This window comes from Lepidochelys olivacea, assembly GCF_965140295.1.
Source record: "Lepidochelys olivacea isolate rLepOli2 genome assembly, chromosome: 8".
NCBI lineage: Eukaryota > Metazoa > Chordata > Testudines > Cheloniidae > Lepidochelys > Lepidochelys olivacea.
In genome coordinates, this window is record NC_140418.1 from 41,443,944 (window position 1) to 41,469,406 (window position 25,463).

Sequence of the window (25,463 nt, forward strand, 5' to 3'; positions counted from 1 at the left end):
CGGTGTCCACCATATGGCTTCTAGCCCACGGGTTAGCACACTCAGCTGGCCTGTGGGAACCCCAGGTTAATTCCCCCATTTGCTTGCAGTGGAGAAAGGATTTGCACAGGGGTCTCCCACCTCTCAGGAGAGGTTTTCTAACCACTGGACTAAGGGCTATTCTGATGGAGGATCCCTCAGTTTCAGCTGTTGTATTCTGGATCAATACCAAATCATTGGAGCAGGGGGACTGGGCCCTGGATTTCCCACCTCCCAGGTCAGTCCCTACCCACCAGGCTTCACAGTCACTCTCTCTCTGGCCCAATGACTCTTGAAGCTGTGACTCAATGTGGGGGGAGGAATAGGAAAGGGATGAGGTTCTGCACACGTGAAAGGAAGTGCTGCAACACACAGCTAAGCAGAGGGACAGCTTAAGTCGTCTCCGGTCCAAGGATTGAGCGAGAGGGGATGAGAGTGGAGGCTGGCAGGTCGGCACTGGAGATGGTAGGTCTAGCACTTTCTTCTACCTGGGGACATGGTTGGCTTCACCTGTGCAGTGTTTAGGAAAGAGTGAGGCAGGCAGAGGAGCTGCTGCTCACAAGGGAGAGCTACAAGCTGGCTCCTTAGCGACAGCCCTCACCCTCCGCCCCAGACACCTCTGAGTGTGGGTACAGGGGACAGTGCCAGGAACAGAGACCCCAAATGGCCCCCAGAGCAAGACCCTGCATGGGCAACAGGGACGATGCCCTGACAGTGCCTCACAGACCTGTGCAGAAGGAAACTCCAGGTGGTGAGGAGGGTTGAGTTATCTCCTTTATGCTCAACTTTCCAATATTAATTGAAATGAGACCACCCAGCTTCAACCAGCAGAGCCCCACTGCCCAGTCCTGAGCTGTCAGGGGAGCTCCCCCACCCAGCTGCCCAGCCCTGAGCTGTCGGAGAGTCCCCCCTCGCTGCCCAGCCCTGACATACCCAGAGGAGCGCCCCCTCCAGCTCTGAGTGAGCAGAGGATCCCCAGCCCCCACTGCCCAGCCCTGAGCTGCCAAGGAGAGCCCCCCCCCCACACCCCCACCCAGCCCTGTTCTGCCAGGGGAGCCCCCAACACCCAGCCCTGAGTAGCCAGAGAGAGCCCCCCCCCCAGCCCTGCTGCCCGGCCCTGAGCAGCCATGGGAGCTCCCCCGCCCCAGCTCTGAGCTGCCAGGGGAGCCCCCGCTCCATTGCCCAGCCCTAAGCTGACAAGGAGAGCCCCACCCCCACCCACCCACACTGAGCCCTGAGCTGCCAGGGGAGCCCCCACCATCCAGCACTGAATGGCCAGGGAGAGAACCTCCCCTGCACTGCCCAGCCCTGAGTGGCCAGGGAGAGGCCCCCCACCCCACAGCCCAGTCCTGAGCTGATAAGGAGAGCCCCCATCCCCATTGCTGTGCAACTGGGATTTCACTCAGTCACCTGAGCTGGGCTGCTCTCTCTCCCCCAGTAAATCCATGAATATCCCCTGCGCATCAGCTGGAGATCCCAACCTGGGAAGCAGAGCTAAAGGTTAAAAACCGCATGGGGGGCACTCTTCCCCTGCTTTTCCCTTCCCTTCCTTTCTGCCGTCCCTCTAGAACTCCTACATTAATGACTTCACTGAATGCTAGCCAATGGCTCCCTCTGCCCCCCAATTCCAGCCAGGTGGCTGGTACAGCCGGGCTTTGTGGGCATCACTGGGAAGAGCTGGTGCACAGACGGTGGAATAGCAGCAACCCCAGCATGAGGATTGGTTGGGAAAGTGGTGATGGGCTACCATAGACGGCCTCATTCAAAGGCTCCTTGCCAGCCAAAAGACAACATGGAGCCTCTCAGGCCTGGGAGGCTGCTTGGGGAGCCAGCCAGCCAACCCCGGGAAGCTGAGACCTGGATCAGAGGAGCAGCCAACACAACAACCCTTGCCACACCACCACCCTAACTTAACTGGCTCAGACCACACCCCTCCTTTCCCCCAGATCTCTGGGCAAGGCTGGGCTCAGCCCCTGTTGGTAAGATGCCAGAGGGTACATCTGCACTGTGTTTTAAATACACAGCAGTGCGTTTCACAGCCCAGGTCTACAGACTCAGGTTCGCAGAGCTCACACTATGGCCCTACACACAGCTGTGTAGCCATTCGGGCTGATGCTGGATCCCATCCTCTGAAGCCCAGGGAGAGGAGGGTCATGATGATGCAGCTTGCAGCATTTCAGGTTTAGACCCATGGGTAGTTACCATTTTTTCTAATTCTAATATAACTCTATTACACCTGAATATTGCCCTGATTGACTGAGATGCTCAGCTGTTTATCTAATTTATGGACAAAAACTGCCTCCATCCTCTGAGCTGAACTCATGACACTGACCAACAACATCTCACACTCATAGTCACGTTCTCCAGGACGTACATTAACAACCTATTGTGGAGATGATGTTGCTGAATCAAATCACTTGCCTAAAATTCCAGCTGTTCCTTCTTCCCCTGTGGAGGCTGGCAGCTCTTGCCCTTTGGGATTTTGCATTTTATCTGCATTGTGAATATGAACTAATCAGAGATTGTATCTGTGTCAGCCAGGTGTGTCCAACAGTATCTGTTTCAGCTCAGTGTGTCAAATATGCCTGGACCTGCCTGCTGTGAAGTACTGAGGGGTTTATGGACATGTTTTTCTGACCCCCAGGGCAGCGCTGTAGGACTCTGCTCCAGTCCAAGGGCTTGGGGATGTGACTGGAATATCGCCCGACTCCTGTGCTTTGCTGCCATTAGCTGGGGTAAGCCTTCCTGCAGCTCTCTGATGGCCTGCCGCTGACCTTGCCAGGGGAGAATTCACAGACGTATCCCTGGGAAAGCCCTGGGAGGGAAGTGGTATTGTTGTGGCACCAACAGTCACACCTGCTCTGCACAGGGACATTTCACTGGCAGGCACATTGAAACAATTTCATTTGGGCCAGAATTCCCATCCTGAAGTGATTATTTAGGGACCTAAATCCTATTCCTCTTAATCCCTTCTTTTGGCCCCTCCTGTATCCCAGAAACCAGTAGAGTCCCTAGAAATTATCTGAGAAACACAGCCCCCTGAGTCTGAGGGAGCCAGGCACTTCCACCCTAGTTACGTTGGAGAGGCCTTCTCGGCCTCCCAAGGCGGCTCACAGTTCCCCAGCCAGGCAGGAGCCGATGAATACCTCTGCAGAGGCATGGTCCAGGCCAGCTCTCTCCTCTGACTGCATTTAGAATGTCTGGACCCCATTTCCAGCACCGGCACCAGCAGCAGTGCGAGTGTTGGGGCAGACAGAGTGCAAGGGGTTGGCACCTGTCGTGAATTAGAGGGTCTGGTCCAGGGGGGTAACCCCTTTAGTGTGCCAGACTTCCAAGGACACGCCACGTGACTATTACTGCAGGCCTGGGCCTTCAGATTCCAGCACCCCTATTTCTCACTGTGGCTATCTGCAGCAAATCCAGCCGAGTTTAGACACCTGAGAGAGCTTGTCCCATTTTAGGGAGCAATGCACCCATCAGATTATTTGGCAGCCTTTTCAAAACTAGGTAGCTTTGATTAATTACCTGGAATGCAGCATCAGTGAGTCCTCAGTCAGCATGAGACAGCCAAGCTTCAGAGTCCATATCAGGAGGAGCAATTGTTTTGCCATGCCCTGATTCTCCAGGGTCCTTCTTCACTCTCTCTGACCCTGTCTGTGTGAGTCCATCTGCTCATCGCAGCAACCTCTACAGACAGCCACTTGCCACCTCATCCATTTGTCTCCACATATAGCCTTTTCACTCTGATTCCCTGCAGAGGTTTGGAGGAAGTTGAGCATTAATGGCCCAATACTTGGCTCTTCCATTATCAATTCAGGGTCTCCAATTCCTGTGTGTAGATTCCAGCCAGTTCTTGCTAAGCTGTCTGGTTCCAAGGAGAAAAACCCTTTCTGCCCAGTGGGTAACAATACAAAGTGGAGACACGCCGAGGTTTATAACAATTGTACAAAAAGTCCCCACATTTCTCATAGCACCTCTCAGAAAAACTGCTTGACACTGTGACTGTATACAATTGTCTCCTTCCAAGTAGCCCCTCCAGTCATGCCATCTCCGGCTGGCACCCAGAACCCAGTTCAGGCAGCAGCTCCCTGGTGCACAAGATGATTGCTCCACACCTGGCCAGCTTGTGCTTGGAAAGCCCAGCTATCACATCTCCTCCAAGAACAGGTTGCTACTCGCCTCTCCTGTATGGATCCTTCCCTACCTGTTGCAGAGAGAGGAGAGCCCTCCCACTCTCAGCTCTGCTCTCAGGTACACAGGCGCAATCCGCATCAACTGAGTTGCACCTGTGAATTGGAGGCTAGACGTCAGCCCACAGCTCTCCTAGTGGCATTTCCAATGAGGAGATTAGCTGTGAAACATGGCACATGCTGTCGAAACATGGATGTGCTGTGTACATATCCGGGGCCAGTGGCATTAATTTCAATGGAGCAGTGCTGGTTTACACCAGGCACGGAGCTGTCCCAGAGTGGTATCTACAACGCAAGAAACAGGGCAAGGAAGAGAACATTGTTCTTGGGTGAGTTCCTTGGCGCAGGCTGGTCTGTGCTGGGTATCACTTTTGTCTTCTGCCTACTGCCTTGTCATCATTCAGACTGAAAAGTCTTTGATGTCTTTGATGTCTGTTCAGACCTGAGCATAGGGCCTGAGGAACTACTCTGCCTGGACCTCTGCACAAAGCTGACCCCGATCCCAGGCCATTCAGCAGATTTGAAAATGTTCTGTTCACTTTTTAAATAACTGTTCATTCTTGCACTGCCAGGCTTGAGATCAGCACCAGTGCTATCATATCATGAGCAGGGCTAGGGGAAGCTGTGCCCCAGGGGAATCCTGCTGCATTATTTCCAGGGCTGTCAGAGGAAGATCAGAGTGTCACATTGCTGGTTGCTTATCTGAGCCCTTTGTTAGCTCCAAAATAGAAATGGGCACCCACTGCAGAATGGGGGGCCAGGTGTCCTGAGCCCCAGTGCTCCATGGAAATGGGAGTCTTGAGCTCTGGTTCACCCTATTATAGAGAAGAGAGACGGGGAGGAGTTTGATTTTGGGGGGTTGTTTGGGCTTATCTTTACTGTAAAGCATTTGAGGTGCATCCTTCATAACATGGGTGTAATGTTCACCATGCACAACGGGAGTGAAAAGCAGAGTTTGGTGGGTTGGGGAGGCCTCAAACGGCATGAAGATTTTCATCAGATAAAAACCAGATCCCAAACCGAATCCTCAGGACATCTTGTGTCAGCAACACTGTGCTTTAAATCTCCAGGGAGGAGTTCTCTTGTGAGATTTTGAATCCTTCTTATTCCAACCAGGCCAGAAATACCACAAGAACAGCGCTGAGTACCATGATGCTTTGGCACTTCCACTTTCAGGCCCATCACTAGCAGATATGCAGAGGGCCTCAAGCACCACATGAAAAGTAATAGGAGGGGACAGCTTGCCAAGCTTCCTGAACTCCCAAAGGGCTCTGGCTTTGGCTCTTGTGCAAATAAACCAATCCATCATGTCAGCACTCCCATGGATTCTTATAAAACTTTAATCACAAGTCTGGCTCTTTTTGGCTCATCTAAATGGATGCCAAAGTGCTGGTGGTTTCTGGGAAATCTTTATGCCGCATGAGGCAATGTTAAAAGTGGAGCTAGTTGGGAAGTTTCCATCAAAATGTTTTGTTAAAGGAAAATGCAGATTCAGCAAAATCAAAATTTTCTACAGGAAAATTTTGATTTTGCTGAATTTTTTTGATTTTCCATTGGGGAAAATCTAAATCAAATCTTTTTGTTTCAGGTCAATTCAACCCATATCAAAATATTTCAGTTTGTTGAACTGAACTGTAACATTTCTTTTCAAAAAAAGAAAAGGAGTACTTGTGGCACCTTAGAGACTAACAAATTTATTTGAGCATAAGCTTTCGTGAGCTACAGCTCACATGCAAGTCAGTTTGCTATTAACCTGCATCTATCTTTGGTGACACGCTGTCTCATGGGAGTTGTAGTTTGGGTGTTTCATGTGCCCATTTTATCCAAAAGTCCAGGCTCCTTGGCCAGACTATATCCCCCATGATCCACTGTTGTCTTCCCTCTGATGGGACACATGGCTGCAGTTGTATCCTGGGAGATACAGACTAGCCAGGGATCATGAGCCAGAACTGCAGAGAAGAGAGGCTGTCTCTCCTAGGCTCTCAATGACCATCCTCTGAGCTCAAGCAGCGCGGAGCAGGAAGCTGCCTTATTTGAAGGCAGAGAGGCAAGAGCCAGACCTGCAGTGAGTGGGGATGGCAGGGTGTGTAGATTGGGAAAAGGAGTCCAGGGGGAAGACTGGGATTGGAGGTTTGCATCAGAGAGAAAAAAACTGGGATTGGGAATCGAGAAGAGGAGAGACTGGAACTGGCTGGGCAAGGAGACTGGGACTGGGATCCAGGGGAGACTGGGATTGCCTCTTCCCCAGAGCAAGTCACTTAAACCAAACATTTCCCAGGTGGCCACTGAATGTGTGTTCCTCACTTTCTTGGTGCTCAAATTGAGACCCTATGGTCTGATTTGCAGAAGTGCTGAGTACTCACTGCTGTAACTGAAGTCAATGGGAACAGTGGTCTGAACATAGAAAGTGCTTTATAATGCTAAATACTCCAGAAAATCAGGTCCTAGGGGTCTCAAATGTAGAGCCCAGCGTGGATACACAATTTATATCTGCAGATGTGAATATCTGTCCGTTTAAAGCGAATAGCCACAGATTTGCAGGACTCTAGTCACAACAAGTGAGACCAGCAGGGCCATAGCCAATGACTGGGCAAGGAACCGCAGCAACGAAAGAAGCAGCATGTTGGACTGCCACTCACAGGAGCCAGCACCCGGCCCTGGCAGCTCCTCCGGCATGGCTGTACCTCCTCCAGCACCCCCCCACCCACTGGGGCAGGCACTAGACTCACTGGCAGCTGTCTCTGGTCACACTAGTGTGTGCAAGCAGCATCTCCTGACCCAGAACATGTGAGCCTGTCTCACTCGTCGTCACTAGAGCCCTGCAAGTCTGCGGATACCTGCTTTATATCCATGGATATCTGTATCTGTGAATATAAATTGTGTATCTGCGCAGGGCTCTACTCAAATGGGACACCCAAAATTACTTTCTGCCTTGATCTCTCTGGTCCAGCTCCTCAAAGATATTTAGGCACCTAACTTGCCATAAAATCAATGGCAGTTAGGTGCGTAAATTCCTTTGAGAACCAGTGCCTATATGCCTTTGTTCCCATCTGTGAAATGGGAATAATACCACACTCTCATCTCCCAGGACTGTTGTGAGTATAAACTCATTGATGTTTGTGAAGCACTCAGATACTGCAATGATGAGTGCTATAGAAAAGCCTTTGGGGAAATGAATAATTCTGTCTTCAGAGCAGGGTTTGTACAGTAAATAAGGCTGGGGCGACGGGGCAGCCACACATTGACCAGCGAGGAGAAAACAAACTATGGAATAGCTGCTCATTCAGTGAGCACCATCCATCCTCTGCACGGAGTGAGGCAGAGGACCTATGGAAAAATAGTATGTTATCATGCCATTAAAGACTACACCATCATGTATACGCACAAGGGGGCTGAACTCAGTTACATGGGCAACCTTAACTGTGGCATTTCCTAACATTTGAGCGCTTGACTTTGCAACCTAAATAATGTTCTTTTAATGGAGTTCTTTTGTGTGTGATATAAGATATAGTCTGGTGTCACCCGTAGATAATCAACCCATAGCTCTGTCACTGACTGTAACACAAGTTTGCCTGTTTTTACCCTTTCCAACAGTGCTCATGACTCAGATGGAGGTGGGAGCCTGGACCTACCATTATGGTGACAAATCTGATTACTCATGGGAGGTGGCCAGAAACTTTTGCAGGTCATTCTACACTGACCTCGTAGCAATCCAGAACCAGAGGGAAATTGCTTATCTCAACAGTGTCTTACCTCACCATAGCACATACTACTGGATTGGGATACGAAAGATAAACAAGGTCTGGACCTGGGTTGGTACCAGCAAGGCCTTGACGAAGGAAGCTGAGAACTGGGCGAGCAGGGAACCCAACAATAAAGGGAGGAACCAAGACTGTGTGGAGATGTACATAAAGCGGAAAGAGGATGCTGGAAAATGGAACGATGAGCGCTGCCAAAAGAAAAAGAGGGCGCTGTGTTACCAAGGTAATCACCCCACCGCTGTCATTCTCGGTGTAAGTGTGTGTGTCTGTCTAACATGTGTAGGACTGGGGAGAGTTGCTGGATTAACAGCTCTGGAGAATTACGTCCTTAATTGTTCACAGAAGAGTGTCAATGGGCTGGCCACCTCCCATGCCCTCTCGTGGTCTGAGCTTGCTCAGCAAGCCACTCTTGCCTTGCTTGGCTGGAGTCTTTCCTTACTTCTTGGAGTCTGTTCTCCCTGGCTCTCAGCCTTCTTCAGCCCTTTGGCTCAGGCTTCCTTCCAAGCCCAAACCCTGCCCCCAGTGAAGGGTTTCCTACAGAAGCCTCCTGGCTTGTCTCTCCCTGAGCATCCCCCTTCTCTGAAGGTTCCTGCCACTTGTCCAGGGACATCAGCTGACCCCCGCTCAGCTGTGCCTACCTAGTAACTAGGGTTGGCTGGCCCCAGGCCTCTAGCCCTTAAAAGGCCAGACACACTGTTACAAAGAGGCACTGTCTGGGCAGAGGAACTTAACCCACCCACCCAGCTAGAGTGCCTCAACCCTGATCTGCAGGGTCAGTCGATCTCCATAGCCCACTGAGTTCTGACTTCTCTATGGAGACAGCTACCAAGGGCCTGGTTAATGCTAGCTGGTGTTAGGCATTAGTGATATTGTCCCATGGCCAGCAGCACAGGCCTGCACCCACTTTGCATGTTAGCTGCTGTGAGCAACACCTGTGCCTGGGAGCACTCACTGCTGTGGTGCTCTCTGTGTCTCGCTGGTTCCTTTGGTTAGGAAGTTAAAGTCCTGCCTTCCAAGTTCTCCCCCACAAATGGTCCACACAGACGGGAGCCGAACCTGTGCTCTGAATGAGTCTTGCTTTGATCCCTACATTCTTCTCATCACAAAGTCCCATTGTAAATTGACATGCCAGACACTTAGCCCCATGAGCACCTCTTCTGAGCTTTTGGGAGATGCAGTGCAGCCTCCTTGCCAAAGAGTTACTACCCTCTTCAGAGTGCAATCAGTGTGGGGGGAGGCAGGGAGGTTAAAGCACTGCCTGATAGCTAAACATGGCATATGCTGGCCTCTGATCAATGCATGAGTGTTTCCCCTGCAGGACCAGCATGCAACACTCCATCTCAATCCAGAGGGCAGCCTACCCATCCAGGTCAGCGCTGTCCACAGGCAGCACCTCTAGGTCCAAAAGCAGTGTGACAATCTGTGCAAAGCAGCCACTGCCTCCAAGCTTCTGGCAAGGTGCCAATGCCACCTGGCTGGGCAAAGCTTGGGTGTCCTGGATGTTATCTAGGCCCCATGTGCTCTTGCAGGTCCTGAGCCAAGGCCTTTGAAGACAGGGGTTTTTTTCCATGGCTTTAACAGGCTCTGAAAGAATCCCGCAATGAAGAAATGCAGCAGGGATGGAGTGCAGGATCCAGGCAGTGGGGTGGGTTATTTGTCTCTAAGGAGTTGTTAGGGTAGATTCTAACCCAGCTGTATCTCTGCAGCGTCTTGCCAGAGTTCCTCCTGCAGCCAGCGTGGTGATTGCATAGAGACCATCGGGAACTATACCTGTGATTGCTACCCTGGTTTCTACGGGCCTGAGTGTGAACACGGTGAGGACAGTCGAACAGGGACATTAGGGGAGGGAGCCCTGCTGCAGGGACTGCTACTGTCACTGCATTTACTTTCTGGAGGGTCTCCCCAGAGACGTCCTCTGGGATGATGGCCTGGACACCCATCAGTGCTGCTCCTAGATTCACCAAAGAGGGGAGCTAGCCCAGCCAGAGGAAAGGCCTTTGCTATTGCTCCAGAGTGGGGTGGGGTTGTAGCCTCCCAAGGGCCTGACTGCTTGAAATCCCACCCCCCCTGCCTCCCAGTTGCTCATGCTGCTGTATGTCCTTTTAGTTGTGAGGTGCAAAAACCTTGACCCTGGGCCTGACTGCAGTCATCCCCTGGGGGAATATAGCTACAACTCCACATGCAAGTTCCAGTGCCAGGAGGGGTTTGAACTGCAAGGGCTGGACATGCTGCAGTGCTTGGAGTCGGGGAACTGGACAGCAGAGGCTCCGGAGTGTGCAGGTGGGTGCCAGCAGCTGCTTCTGCCTCCTCCCCACTGATTGTACAAGGGGTTCTCAGAGCCTATGTGGGGAGCAACCCAGATCCACTGATGCTGATTGGAAGTTGGGCACCTCGCCCCTTTGAACAGCCCCAGCCTTAGCATTTAATACCTTTGGCTTCTCATGCGGTGTTTGCAACCAGTGGTTGGCCTGGAGCCCTCACTAATCTTTCTGTCTCTCTGGGGTTTATATCACACTCATCTCCATGTTATCTGTGCCTTTACCAGCTCTACATGTACAAGTATCATCTCTGGCTGGTTTCCCCATCTTTCCATGGTGGTTTGTTTTTAACTGTAAAATGTAGTCGAGCTCCAGCTGAATGTAACTGATTTGATGTATTCAGCTTGGGAAGCTCAACAACAATCACAGGGACCACCCGAGTTTGCAGGCTGGATGAGGGTTGTCCACCGCCACACCTGTCAAACTTCAACAGTGTGTCCAAAGAGTCCCATACAGATATTGTAGGGCAGGGTGCATGGACTGGCCATTGGAGGGGGATCTCATACTCGAGTGATGTGGAGGAGAAATCCACTCTTTGTTGCATTATACCATGTTAGGGATACTCAACATGCATGAAGTCACAGGGCTTAGAGATGGGGGGAGACCAGCCAGCCCATCACGCTCACCCCCTGGCTGGAGGCATTGCAGCGGGAGTGAAGGAGTGACACAGGCTTCCATTAGTGGTGTCACCTGTGCTGTGTTTAGAGGCAAAATCCTTCTCTGCTTGCACTTGATATTCCCCTGTATCTGCTCAGATCAATTCTGGGCAGGGGCAGCAGGTCTGTATAATTTTTGGTGGTGCCCAGAGCAGGTCCAAGTCCCTCACCCCCACACCTGCCTTGTAAGCTGATATATATTTTTTAAAATAATGTAAAAATGCGAGGGCTCTTGGGTGGCGCTGGGGATGAGGGGTGTGGGGTGTGGGGTGTGGGAGGGGCTCAGGCAGAGGGTTGGGGTGCAGGGGTGAGGGCTGTGGGGTGGGGCCGGGAATGAGGGGTTCATGAGGCAGGAGGGGGCTCAAGTCTAGGACAGAAGGTTAGGGTGCAGGGGGATGAGGGCTCTGGCTGGGGCTGGGGATGACAGGTTTGAGGTGTGGGAGGGGCTCAGGGCTAGGGCAGAGGGTTGGGGTGCAGGGGGGGTGAGGGCTCTGGCTGGGAGTGCGGGCTCTGGGGTGGGGCGGGGCTGGGGAGTTTGGGGTGCAGGCAGGCTGCCCTGGGGCTGGGGCCAGAGAGGAGGACTCCCCCCCAGCCCTCTCCCTGCCAGCAGCAGTGAGCTCCAGGGCAGGGGCCCCCTGGCAGCACACTTACCTTGCACCACTGTCACTGCACGTGCTCCTAGGGCCCCTCTCAGGTCCAGGAAGCCCCCTTGGCTCCCCTGTGGTGCGTGCCAGAGGGGGGCTGCCATCACATGTGTACCTCCTCCCCTTCTGCCCTTCACTGTAGCCTCACTGGGGGTGGGGGATGGGACTGCCCCTTGCCCAGCATGGGGCAGGAGTGGTGACTGCGGATGTGGGGGTCCCCTAAGCTGGTGGAGAGGCCTCCCAGAAAAGGGAAGGGTCCGAGGCAGAAGGGCAGGGTCGGGGTCAGTCTGCCCTGGCACTAGTGGATGGGGGCACTAGGACCCTGCAGCAGCAGTTGATGCCAGGAGCCAGCAGAGCAGAGCACAGCATGGAGCTGCAGGGGGCAGCCACTGGCTTGGCAGGGATATTCTGGGGCCCGGGGGAGGTGCACGGGGCCAGCAAGTGTGGACCAGGGGACACTCAGGGGAGGCGCACAGTGGCAGCAGGCGGGGCTCAGGGAGAGACCCAGCCCCAAACATTGGTGGATCCAGGCCCCCAGGCCCTGAATATCACTGGAGCCAGGGCACCATGGGCCCATATGACTGGCCGCCCCTGGTTCTGGGAGGGCATTCTACACAAAGGGGTGATTCAGAAGAAAGCATGAAGATGCTTGTGGGAGCCAGCTAACCAGAGGCAGAGGCTGGCAGCGTGGGTAGAGCAGAGGGCCTGAGGGTGGAAACATGATAAAAACCAAGATCAGATAAGTAGGGAGAGGCAGAGTTGGGCAGGAACAGATATGTTTGGGGTGTAACCAGCTAACCCTCCCTCACATCCTCAGCTAGCCCTGTGCATAGCAGCCTGAGCATGGTAAACAACAGTCCCTTACAACTGGGGCTAGCAAAAATTGTTTTGCAGGGCTACTCAAATGCTAAGGCTGGCTTTGAAGTGCAGCTGTCAAAGAAATACTAGCAGATGCCACACATAGCCAGTCTGACTTAGAGGACTAGGAACTGACCGAGGAGTGACTACAGACCTCAGCCTTGACAAGCTTAATTCTAGTAGTGAATGGTCTGCAGCAGATATCCCCACACACTGGAGCTGCACTGTGCATTTCCTAGACCCTGCCCATGACTGTGGCCTCTGCAGCATGTTCTAACTGCTTGAAACCTCCCCTGCTCTAGAGTGAGTCCAGCAAGAGTCATGGGCTTTGTGAAGGTATCAGTAAGAACAGGAGCGGTCCAAAGCCTTAAGCCAAAGAGTCTGATGGATGATTTGCAACCAGAAAGGCCCCTCTGAACCCCTGTGTTTCCTGGGTTTCTGCTGCTGCAGACATTCACAATAGTCATAGTGTTTGGATTTAAAAGTACAAGCCATCATTGATGGGGCAGCCAGCTTTTCCAGGGGAGAAAGCAGCACCCTTGAGCTGGTAGGAGGGTTCCTACTGGCAGGCGGGGAGCCTAGTGGGACATGGGCAGGTAATGGAGGATTTGGCAACTGTGAGGTTATGGATGTGTATCTTATCCCACCCACCTCATTCGTGGAACTGAATGAGCTGCCCCTGCTGGCTACCTGGAACGCTACAATAGTTTGTCATGTTCCTTGGTGCTGTCATTAAGTAGCCCTTTCTATGCACTTTGTTTCTTTAATGTGACAGTAGAGTAATTCCTACCTCTGAAAGACTGGCAGGGTAACAGACAGACTATTGCTAGGTCCAGAACATTTCATCAGACCAAAACAAGTCATGCTAGGAAAGGAGCAGGTCTCTGACACAGGAGTGGGATGTCTATAAACAGAGCCCTAATAGGAAAGAGTAAATAATTCTATTGACTAAATAATCACATTTGATAAGACACATTTTGGCCCCGATCATGAAGAGCTCTCAACTGTGGGCAATTGGAATAAGTGAGCCCTGAATGTGTCTTGTTCAACCTGATCATTTAAATGATAATAAACACCTACTTCTGGTCTTCCCATCAGTAGCTCTCAAAGCTCTTTACAAAGCAGGTCAGTATCAATATCCCCATTCTACAGATGGGGGAAACAGAAAGAGAGTGGAAATGGCTCACCTAAGGTCACCCTCTGGGCCAGCAGCAGAACCCAGGTCTCTCCTGCAGAAGTAGGCCACACTGTCCCTTTTCTAAGGGGGCTCTTGAATATTTTATAGCTACATCTGTCCACAGCTGAATTCTTCTTTTTCTCTAGCTTGGCTTAAATGTTATATTTTGCATGGATTAAATTTATTCATTAATTGCACCCCTTGAAGTTTCTAACGATGCAGTTCCTTTAGGTGTTGCAGTTCAGTACTTTTACTCCAAGAATGCAATAAAAGATCATATCAAATGATTGCAAGTTACAGGGTGCATTGTGTAAGGTGCACAGTGACTGATACCTGGGCTCAGCGGCAGGACACTATGCATTACTTTCTGCAGGATTGGATGGCGGGTAGTCAGCATGGCAAGGGCACTGCAGGAACACATCTTTCACCCTGCATCTTACATTGAAATTATGTTCATGGACTCCATATACAGAGCAATACATGGTACTAAAAGATGCTCTGAGTGTCTAGCTAAGACTGTGATATTATTATTGTTTTATAAGAGAAGCAGTATGTGATCACATAACTGAAAACTGTACCGCAATATACAATCAAAAAGGAGCCGACTTGTCTAAGTTGTGCTTGCAGGTGTAACATCAGCATTTCTTGACTTCTGAGCACCTGGTGGTGCAAATTCAGTGTCCCGATAGCATCATTTTGGGGATGGAATTTCCCAAGTTGTTGTTTTAAAGAACAAAGTAATTGCACAGTCTGGAACTCTTTGGCTGGTACCTACAGGAAGCCCTGCACTGAGCACCATTCATGCTCAGTGAGACGACACCTCCTGAGGAGTCTTGCATTGCCGAATGAGCACTCAACTCGATGAGACAAGAACCTGCCTTGCTGAGTGTGCCCTATGATGAAGTGGGGATTTTCCCTTGTTATGTTGTATGTGAGCCTATGTGAGTCTTACTGTTGAGCCTATGTGAGTTTTACTGTTTTGCATGAATACGGTGTGTGCCTCAGTTTCCCTATGTGCTGCACCAATACCTCGGTGGTGGGAATAGGAGTGTGTGACTTTGGCTGAGATCCTCTGGGGCAGTTGAGGCTCCTCCAGCTGTCTGCACGTATGCTATGTCCGGTCCCCTTTGTAACCTTAGACCCAGGAGGGGGATGCGACCAGGTGATGACCAGGTGACTCTTTGCCTTGGAAGCGAGACAAAGACGGGGAAGAGACGCAAAGGGGGTGTCTGAGGTCAGGTCACTGGAAGCTGGCAGTCTGCTTGGGGGGATTGGAAGAAGGGGAATCCAGGGCATCTGGCCTAGGACTCCCCAAGTTGGACTTGGCTGAAAGTCACTGTTTTCTGTCCTAACAAGTTCTGTTACATGCTGTGTTCCTGTCAATTAATAAACCTTCTGTTTTAATGGGTGACTGAAAGTGGACTTGGGGTGCAGGGCCCTTTGGCTTCCCCAGGAGCCTTGCCAAGGTGGACTCGCTGCAGGAAGCATGCGGTAAGGAAGGGGATGCTGAATGTTCCGAGGTCAGACCCAGGAAGGTCAAAGCTGTGTAAGCTTCTTGCCCTGGTGACAGTATGTCAGAGAGAGGAGGCATGCTCCCCCAGACTTCTGACCGGCCTCATATGGAGTAGTTCCAGAGCATGGCTCAGTGACTCTGTGACATGCCCCGATCCCTGTTAGAGCTCCTCATTCAACATGGCACTGAATTTTTGTTTTATACTGGGAAAAATGTATTTCTTCACATGTCTCATAATCAAAACTTAGTTTTGGCTTAATCTTTCCCAAAAATTTCACCTTTGCACAGATAAGCAATAACCCAATAAGCAAAAATGTTGGAAAAGTTGAGCAACTGAAAAACCAGGGGTTAGAATGGAAACATTTAGGCATCGTTAATTGTAGGTATCCCTGTTATGACTATTATCAGTTTGCCTCCCAGTCAGACCTAAAGGCTCCAGTTGGGACTCTGTCACGTTGGACACTTGTAGAATAGAAGATGGCCCCTCCCCTGAAAAGCTGACAGTCAGAAAGACACAGTGATACAGGCAAACTAGAAATAACCACATGTCAAAAGAGCAGAGGGGGTGAGGAGTAGGAACTTCCTGTGCATGAAGCAGTGAGTGACTACAGCTGAGTGACTGAGTGCAGCTCCCAGCAGTGTTGGGGCTGTGAGGCCGTTGCCCTGGGTGTGGGTGACATCATTGTCCATGCGGCTGCTGATGCATCAGGATTAGCTCAGGGTTCATGGCAACTGTGACAAGCATGGGGGTAACCCAGAATGCTTCAGGCTCCACGCATAGAACTGGGCGCAAGCTCCTGGGGTGGGATTGAAAGAATGAAGGCAGTGAGTTTATCCCTGTGACCCCCGTTGCCAATGCTTGGAAGCCAGGAGCCAGCACTTATCCAATCAGAGGGAACGGTTGGTTACCATGGTCCAAGTGGGTGGCAATGGAAGCCAGGCCTGCAAAGGGGTTGCTGGCAGGCCACTCTACTGGTAATTTAGGGAAACATTATTATAACTGCTCCCCACTATCGTGGCTTTACCTGGTGGTTGCCCTCACAGGTAACTGAGCCTCTCCGATTGTCTGTGACAGGTGACTTTGGGGAGGAGGGCTGGAGCGCTGGATTCTTGCAATTCCAGAGGGTTACACAGCTCTGCAAAAGCAACTCAATCCTGATCCACATCCTGCCTCACTCCCTGCTATTCTGCTCTTGGGTATCTCCCAATTCCAGCTCTGCTAACACATCTCAGTCCAACTTGTGCATCATCTCCCACTAGTCAAGCTGTGTGGCCATACAGTGTTCTGTAGCAACTACTGGTATTCAAGGCTCAGGCCTTGACATAGAATCACAGAATTTACATCAACCACTGGTATTCCTGTCCTCCCCTCCAACCCCCCGAACTGTGCCAATACAGCTCCCACAAAACAAACAGCTCTCATGAAGTTGGCTCAATTACGGTCCCTCTTTTGCCCCCCACCATGACACCATCCCTGAACCTGGCTCTTCCACTTCCATGGGGGTGGGGGGAGGAAAGAGAAGGGGCTGCTGCGAGGGCTGAGAACTGGGTGCAGAGGACCCCACCAAGAGCGAGAGGGGTGCTTACATTGATTGTCCTTACTTTGCTTGTATTCTGACTGTCTGCAGCTGTCAAGTGCCCAGCGCTGGCCACGCCAGGCAGGGGCGGATTAAACTGCACTCACTGGCATGGAGACTTCACATATAACTCCACCTGTGCCTTCTCCTGTGAGACGGGGTTTGTGCGGAATGGATCTGAGACGCTGGAGTGCACGGCCCTGGGACAATGGACAGGGCTTCCCCCGCTCTGTGAAGGTAGAGACACACTGTTAACTGTGGGGTGTCCAGAGAATACACGGTGGAGCTGCTGTGATACAAGATGTCCTTTCCATCTTGTATCACAGGAGCCCAGATCTCTGCCCATTCTGGGGAGGAGAGCTATTGTGTATGATGGCTTGGGAGCCAGGGGACTAGATCCTTTGATATGGGGCACACATGCAATGCAACGCTGTACAGAGAGAAAGTTATGTAACAGGGAAAAAATGGACCTTGGTCGCCATTGCCCTGCCCCTTGGGCAGCCATTTACACCTGTGCCAAGTGGATGCCCCACAACCCCTGGCACTACTGTCCCATGGCTCCTCTTCCTGTCATCTTCCCCCAAACACAACCAGACACCTGCCTCCTGGCACCCACCAACCTGGCTATTCAGTAACTATCAGTCCCTGCCGCTGGCACCCCCCATCCAGACAACTTGCCCCTCTAGCACTACGCCCCCGGCATCTAGCCATTCAACTCATGATGACACCTCATCCCCCTGGGGCATTAACACTCCAGCAACCTCATTCCAAACAGCATTGTTCCACCCAGTGACAAGAGACGCCACCCCCAGGATCTGAAACCCGCAGCAATGCATCACTTAACACATAGCAATGTAGGGCTGGAAGGGACCTCAAAAGGTCTTCAAGTCCAGCCCCCTACACTGAGCCAGGACCTAGTAAACCTAGACCACCCCAACAGGTGTTTGTCCAACCTATTCTTTAAAACCTCCAGTGACGGGGATTCCACAAACTCCCTTGGTAACCTGTTTCAGAGTTTAACTATCCTTATTGTTAGAAATTTTTTCCTAATATCTGACCTAAATTGCTATTGCTGCAGATTAAGCCCATTACTTCTTTTCCTATCTTCAGTGGACGTGGAGAACAATTGATCACCGTCTTCTTTATAACAACCCTTAAACACACTTGAAGACCATTATCAGATATCCCGTCTTCTTTTCTCAAGACTAAATATGCACGGGTTTTTTTTAATCCTTTCTCAGAGGCCAGATTTTCTAAACATTTGATCATTTTTATTGCTTTTCTCTGGACTCTCTCCAGCTTGTCCACATCTTTCTTAAAGTGTGGCACCCAGAACTGGACACAGTACTCCTGCTGAGGCCCCACCAGTGCAGAGTAGAGCGGGACAATTACCTCCCATGTCTTACATAAAACACACCTGTTAGTACACCCCAGAATGATATTAGCCTTTTTTGCAACTGTATCACATTGTTGGTTCATATTCAATTTGTAATCCACTAAAACCCACTATTCCGCAGTGCTACCACCTGGCCAGTTATTCCCCATTTTGTAGTTATGCGTTTCAGTTTTCTTTCCTAAGTGAAGTACTTTGCTCTTGTCTTTATTGAATTTCATCTTGTTGATTTCAGACCAGTTCTCCAATTTGACAAGGTAGTTTTGAATGCTCATTCTGTCCTCCAAAGTGCTTACACCCCCTCCCAGCTTGGTGTCATCTGCAAATTTTATAAGCATCGTCTCCACGCTATTCTCTGTCATTAATGAAAATACTGAATAGTACTGGACCCAGGACTGACCCCTGCGACACTCCACTAGATACGCCCTCCCAGTTTGACACAAATCATTGTAACTATGCTCTGAGGATGGTTTTTCAAGAAGTTGTGCACCCACCTTCTAGAAATTCAATCTAGACTACATTTCCCTGGTTTGCTTATGGGAACGTCATGTGGAGCATGATGCCTCTGGCATCACATCCCCCAGCACCCTCTGCCCCCAATACCTAACCTCATGTACCCATGCTCCCATGGCACTTCACACATACACCCATTAGCTAATTCTCCTGGCACTTCACCCCACAGCAACAAAGGACCACCCCCTGCCACCTCCAGATTTTTTCTTATACAGTTCTGCTCTGCTATTCCAGCCATCAAGTGCCCCGTGCTGGATTCCCTGAGCAGAGGCCAATTAAACTGCTCTCACTGGCATGGAGACTTCATGTATAACTCCACCTGCGCCTTCTCCTGCGAGACGGGGTTTGTGCGGATTGGATTGGAGACACTGGAGTGTACGGCCTTGGGACAATGGACAGGGAGTCCCCCACTCTGTGAAGGTACAGTACAGGCTACATACTGCAGGACTGGCTTGGGAAGCTGCTTCTGCTCACATGGTAGGAAGCACTACGGCCTTCGAATGTCTGAACTTACAGAACTGAAAAACAAATCAAGGAAATGTTAAACCCAGTTTTTAGAGCCTCTCTGAACACTGACAGGAAACTATGTAGCTGCTGTGATAATGTAATCTAAGGCCAGGATTTCCAGTGCTGTGGGCTGTTCAGACCTCGTGGAGCAATCAGTACAGACTAATGGAGGTCTTCAACATACCTCTACCAACCCATCTCTAGCAAGTACAGTAGCAACGTTAATATCTCATCAGCCATAGTAGCTACTGAGACAAGACCCTACAAGAATAGGAAACAGTGTCTTGCCTACTAGGTCGGGAACTGAGACTGCACACCATTTTAGCCTAAAGGCCAAAAGCAAATTTGCTTTAGTGTCTCAATGAGTCAAAAAGGGGGATATTTGTCGTGGCTAACTGCCATTTGGGATAATAAATTCATTAGGAGTTCATTAGTTTGGTGGAGACGCCTTTTGTTTGCTGATTTTAACATGTAACCTCAGTAAATAAACCTGAGTCATGTTATTGTAACCCAAGGATGTGAAATGGGATTACATGTTATATTGGATTCTTCTGGAATTATTTCCTTACTGTCCTAATCATTTAAACTGATCAATTTATTCCTGGGTATAATGTCCATTAATATTCCAACTGTCAAGTGCCCAGTGCTGGCTGTGAGTGGGTGGGGGGGGAAGGAGCTGCTGTGAGGGCTGAGAGCTGGGTGCAGAGGGCCCCACCAAGAGCAAGAGGGGGTCCTTACACTGACTGTCCTTACTTTGCTTGTATTCTGACTGTCTGCAGCTGTCAAGTGCCCAGTACTGGCCACCCCGAGCAGGGGCCAATTAAACTGCACTCATTGGCATGGAGACTTCACATATAACTCCACCTGTGCCTTTTCCTGTGAGACGGGGTTTGTGCGGAATGGATCTGAGATGCTGGAGTGCACGGCCCTGGGACAATGGACAGGGCATCCCCCGCACTGTGAAGGTAGAGGAACAGCGTTAACTGTGGGGGTGTGTGGAATGTACATTGCTGAGCTGGTGTGATCCCAGGTGACTTTCCATAGGAGCCCATTTCTTTGCCAGGTCTAGGGAATACAGCTATTGTATGTGGAGGTTTGGGAGCCAGGACTGGACTTTTTGATCTGGGGCAGCTGTGCAATATAAAGCTTCATTGAGAGAAAGTTGTGTAAAAGAGAGACAATGGGCCTGATTTGCTACTGTCCTGCTCCTTGAGCAGCCTTTTACACCAGTGCCAAGTGAATGCCCCCCCACCCCTAGCACTACTGTCCCCTGGCTCCTCTTCCTGTCACCTACCCCCAGACACAACCAACCACTCGCCTCCTGGCACCCCACTAACCTGGCAATTCAATAACCATCAGTCCCTGTCCCTGGTACCCACCCTCCAGACAGCTCACCCCTCAGGCACCACACCTCTGGCATCTAGCCATTGAACTCATGATGGCATCTCATCCACCGAAGGTCTTATACTCCAGCTCCTCCTTCCACATAGCATTTCACCACCCAGTTCCCTTGGCACACCACACCAAGGGTCTGAAATCCCCAGCATTGCCCCACCCAGCACATGATGCCTCTGACAGCACATCGCCCAAAACCCAACACTCACCCTCATACATGGACACGCCCATGGCACTTTCACCCTCTCATTGGCTGATTCCGTTGGCACTTCACCCTCCAGCACCAATGGACCTATCCCCTTATGCAGTTCTGCTTTGCAATTCCAGCTGTCAAGTGCCCAGTGCTGGATTCCCCAGACAGGGGCCAATTAAACTGCACTCATCGGCATGGAGACTTCACATATACCTCCACCTGTGCCTTTTCCTGTGAGACGGGGTTTGTGCGGAATGGATCTGAGACGCTGGAGTGCATGGCCCTGGGACAATGGACAGGGCGTCCCCCGCGCTGTGAAGGTAGAGGAACAGCGTTAACTGTGGGGGTGTGTGGAATGTACATTGCTGAGCTGGTGTGATCCCAGGTGACTTTCCATAGGAGCCCATTTCTTTGCCAGGTCTAGGGAATACAGCTATTGTATGTGGAGGTTTGGGAGCCAGGACTGGACTTTTTGATCTAGGGCAGCTGTGCAATATAAAGCTTCATTGAGAGAAAGTTGTGTAAAAGAGAGACAATGGGCCTGATTTGCTACTGTCCTGCTCCTTGAGCAGCCTTTTACACCAGTGCCAAGTGAATGCCCCCCCACCCCTAGCACTACTGTCCCCTGGCTCCTCTTCCTGTCACCTACCCCCAGACACAACCAACCACTCGCCTCCTGGCACCCCACTAACCTGGCAATTCAATAACCATCAGTCCCTGTCCCTGGTACCCACCCTCCAGACAGCTCACCCCTCAGGCACCACACCTCTGGCATCTAGCCATTGAACTCATGATGGCATCTCATCCACCGAAGGTCTTACACCCCAGCTCCTCCTTCCACATAGCATTTCACCACCCAGTTCCCTTGGCACACCAAACCAAGGGTCTGAAATCCCCAGCATTGCCCCACCCAGCACATGATGCCTCTGACAGCACATCACCCAAAACCCAGCACTCACCCTCATACATGGACACGCCCATGGCCCTTTCATCCCCTCATTGGCTGATTCCGTTGGCACTTCACCCTCCAGCACCAATGGACCTATCCCCTTATGCAGTTCTGCTTTGCAATTCCAGCTGTCAAGTGCCCAGTGCTGGATTCCCCAGACAGGGGCCAATTAAACTGCACTCATCGGCATGGAGACTTCACATATACCTCCACCTGTGCCTTTTCCTGTGAGACGGGGTTTGTGCGGAATGGATCTGAGACGCTGGAGTGCACGGCCCTGGGACAATGGACAGGGCGTCCCCCGCGCTGTGAAGGTAGAGGAACAGCGTTAACTGTGGGGGTGTGTGGAATGTACATTGCTGAGCTGGTGTGATCCCAGGTGACTTTCCATAGGAGCCCATTTCTTTGCCAGGTCTAGGGAATACAGCTATTGTATACTGTGGTTTGGGAGCCGGGACTGGACCTTTTGATCTGGGGCAGCTGTGCAATATAAAGCTTCATTGAGAGAAAGTTGTGTAAAAGAGAGACAATGGGCCTGATTTGCTATTGTCCTGCTCCTTTGGCAGCCTTTTACACCAGTGCCAAGTGAATGCCCCCCAACCCCTAGCACTACTGTCCCCTGGCTCCTCTTCCTGTCACCTACCCCCAGACACAATCAGCCACCTGCCTCCTGGCACCCCACTAACCTGGCAATTCAATAACCATCAGTCCCTGTCCCTGGTTCCCCGCCTCCAGACATCTCACCCCTCTGGCACCTAGGCATTGAACTCGTGATTGTATCTAATCCCTCAGAGGTGCTAACATGCCAGCTCCTCATTCCACATAGCATTTCACCCCCAGCACCCAGTTCCCTTGGCACGCTGCGCCAATTGTCTGAAATCCCCAGCACTGCACCACCCAGTACATGATGCCTCTGGCACCACATCACCCAGAACTCCATACTCCCAGCACTCACCCTCATCCACTGACACACCCATGGCACTTTCACGCCCTCACTGGCTGATTCTCTTGGCACTTCACCCTCCAGCACCAATGGACCTAACCCCTTATACAGTTCTGGTTTGCTATTCCATAGAGCAGGTCCTCAAGGAATCAATTCTGAAGCACTTAGAGGCGAGGAAAGTGATCAGGAACAGTCAGCATGGATTCACCAAGGGCAAGTCTTGCCTGACTAATCTAATTGCCTTCTATGACAAGATAACTGGCTCTGTGGATGAGGGGAAAGCAGTCGACGTGTTATTCCTTGACTTTAGGAAAGCTTTTGATATGGTCTCCCACGGTATTCTTGTCAGCAAGTTAAAGAAGTATGGGATGGATGAGTGGACTATAAGGTGGATAGAAAGCTGGCTAGATCGTTGCGTTCAGTGGGTAGTGATCAATGGCTCCAAGTCTAGTTGGCAGCCGGTATCAAGCGGAGTGTCCCAAGGGTCGGTCCTGGGGCCAGTTTTATTCAATATCTTCATTAATGATCTGGAGGATGGCGTGAATTGTACCCTCAGCAAGTTTGCAGATGACACTAAATTGGGAGGAGTGGTATATAGCTCAGTGGTTTGAGCATTGGCCTGCTAAACCCAGGGTTCTAAGATCAATCCTTAAGGGGGTCATTTAGAGATCTGGGGCAAAAATTGGGGATTGGTCCTGCTTTGAACAGGGGGTTGGACTAGATGACCTCCTGAGGTCCCTTCCAACCCTGATAGTGTATGAAATGATATGCTGGAGGGTAGGGATAGGATACAGAGGGATCTAGACAAATTAGAGGATTGGGCCAAAAGAAATCTGATGAGGTTCAACAAGAACAAGTGCAGAGTCCTGCACTTAGGATGGAAGAATCCCATGCACCGCTACATACTAGGGACCGAATGGCTAGGCAGCAGTTCTGCAGAAAAGGACCGAGGGGTTACAGTGGACGAGAAGCTGGATATGAGTCAACAGCGTGCCCTTATTGCCAAGAAGGCTAACAGCATTTTGGGCTGTATAAGTAGGGGCATTGCCAGCAGATCGAGGGACGTGATCATTCCCCTCTATTCGACATTGGTGAGGCCTCATCTGGAGTACTGTGTCTAGTTTTGGGTACCACACGACAAGAAGGATGTGGAAAAATTGGAAAGCGTCCAGCAGAGGGCAACAAAAATTATTAGGGGACTGAAGCACATGACTTATGAGGAGAGGCTGAGGGAACTGGGATTGTTTAGTCTGCAGAAGAGAGGAATGAGGGGGGATTTGATAGCTGCTTTCAACTACCTGAAAGGGGGTTCCAAAGAGGATGACTCTAGACTGTTCTCAGTGGTAGCAGATGACAGAACAAGGAGTAATGGTCTCAAGTTGCAGTGGGGGAGGTTTAAGTTGGATATTAGGAAAAACTTTTTCACTAGGAGAGTGGTGAAGCACTGGAATGCATTACCTAGGGAGGTGGTGGAATCTCCTTCCTTTGAAGTTTTTAAGGTCAGGCTTGACAAAGACCTGGCTGGAATGATTTAGTTGGGGTTGGTCCTGCTTTTAGCAGGGGGTTGGACTAGATGACCTCCTGAGGTTCCTTCCAACCCTGATATTCTATGATTCTATGATTCCAGCCGTCAAGTGCCCAGTGCTGGATTCTCCGGGCAGGGGCCAATTAAACTGCACTCATTGGCATGGAGACTTCACGTATAACTCCACCTGTGCCTTCTCCTGTGAGATGGGGTTTGTGCGGAATGGATCGGAGATGCTGGAATGCACAGCCCTGGGACAATGGTCAGATCGTCCCCCGCGCTGTGGAGGTAAGGTACAGGCTATATGCTTCAGGACGGTCTTGGGAAGCTGCGTCTGCTCACCTGGTAGGACGCTCTGGGGCAAATTATACTGAGTTGACCTTAGAAAGTCTGAACTTACAGAACTGGAAAGCAAATTAAGGAAATCTTAAACCCAGGATTTGGAGCCTGTCAGGGTTCCCTCCCCACTCTGAACTCTAGAGTACATATGTGGGGACCCGCATGAAAGACCTCCAAAGCTTATTTCTACCAACTTAGCCTAAAACTTCCCCATGGCACAAATTCTTTGCCCTTGGAGGGTACGCTGCCACCAGCAAGTGATTTAACAAAGAATCAGGGAAAGGACCACTTGGAGTTCCTATTCCCCCAAAATATCTCCCCCTGGCCCTCACAACCCCTTTCCTGGGGAGGCTTGAGAATAATATCCTAACCAATTGGTTACAAAGTGATCACAGACCCAAACCCCTGGGTCTTAGGACAATAGAGAATTCAGTCAGGTTCTTAAAAGAAGGATTTTATTTTAAAAAAGGTAAAAATCACCTCTGTAAAATCAGGATGGAAAATAACTTTACAGGGTAACAAAAGATTCAAAAACACAGCAGAACTTCTCTAGGCTTGGTTTCAAAGTTACAAAGAATAGGAATAAACCTCCCTCCAGCAAAGGAAAAATTCACAAGCAGAACAACAGATAATCTAACATGCCTTGCCTGGCTTTTACTTACAATTTTTGTAATATGAGAGACTTTTAGGATGGTTTATAGGAGAAGGAGTTTGCTGACCTGATGCTTCTCTGCTTCCCAAGAGAACACACACAACAAAGCCTCCCCCAAGATTTGAAAGTATCTTTTTTCCCCATTGGTCCTTTGGGTCAGGTGCCAACCAGGTTATTTGAGCTTCTTAACCCCTTACAGGTAAGGAGGAATTCTAGGCTATCTTTAGCTGTATGGTTAGGACAGAGCCTCTTTGAACACTAACAGGAAACTCTGTAACTGCTGTGATTATGTAAGCTAAGGCCAGGATTTCCAGTGCTGTGGGCTGCTGCAGATCTCGTGGA

The 25,463-nt window shown here is 50.6% G+C and overlaps 1 protein-coding gene across 2 annotated transcripts in view; it reads left to right on the forward strand.

Annotated features, from left to right (window-relative positions):
• The first annotated feature begins 395 nt into the window (after window positions 1-395).
• Window positions 396-25,463, forward strand: part of LOC311525105 (P-selectin-like) — a 44,715-nt gene continuing 19,647 nt past the window's right edge. For both annotated transcript variants that reach the window (XM_084636907.1, XM_084636908.1), the window contains exons 1-11: window positions 396-483; window positions 2,663-2,753; window positions 7,803-8,192; window positions 9,676-9,783; window positions 10,076-10,249; window positions 16,764-16,949; window positions 18,853-19,038; window positions 19,905-20,090; window positions 20,848-21,033; window positions 21,791-21,976; window positions 24,233-24,418. In XM_084636907.1, the coding sequence (XP_084493033.1) occupies window positions 448-483; window positions 2,663-2,753; window positions 7,803-8,192; window positions 9,676-9,783; window positions 10,076-10,249; window positions 16,764-16,949; window positions 18,853-19,038; window positions 19,905-20,090; window positions 20,848-21,033; window positions 21,791-21,976; window positions 24,233-24,418 (1,915 nt within the window). In that variant the 5' untranslated portion in view covers window positions 396-447. The remainder of the gene's footprint in view (window positions 484-2,662; window positions 2,754-7,802; window positions 8,193-9,675; window positions 9,784-10,075; window positions 10,250-16,763; window positions 16,950-18,852; window positions 19,039-19,904; window positions 20,091-20,847; window positions 21,034-21,790; window positions 21,977-24,232; window positions 24,419-25,463) is intronic.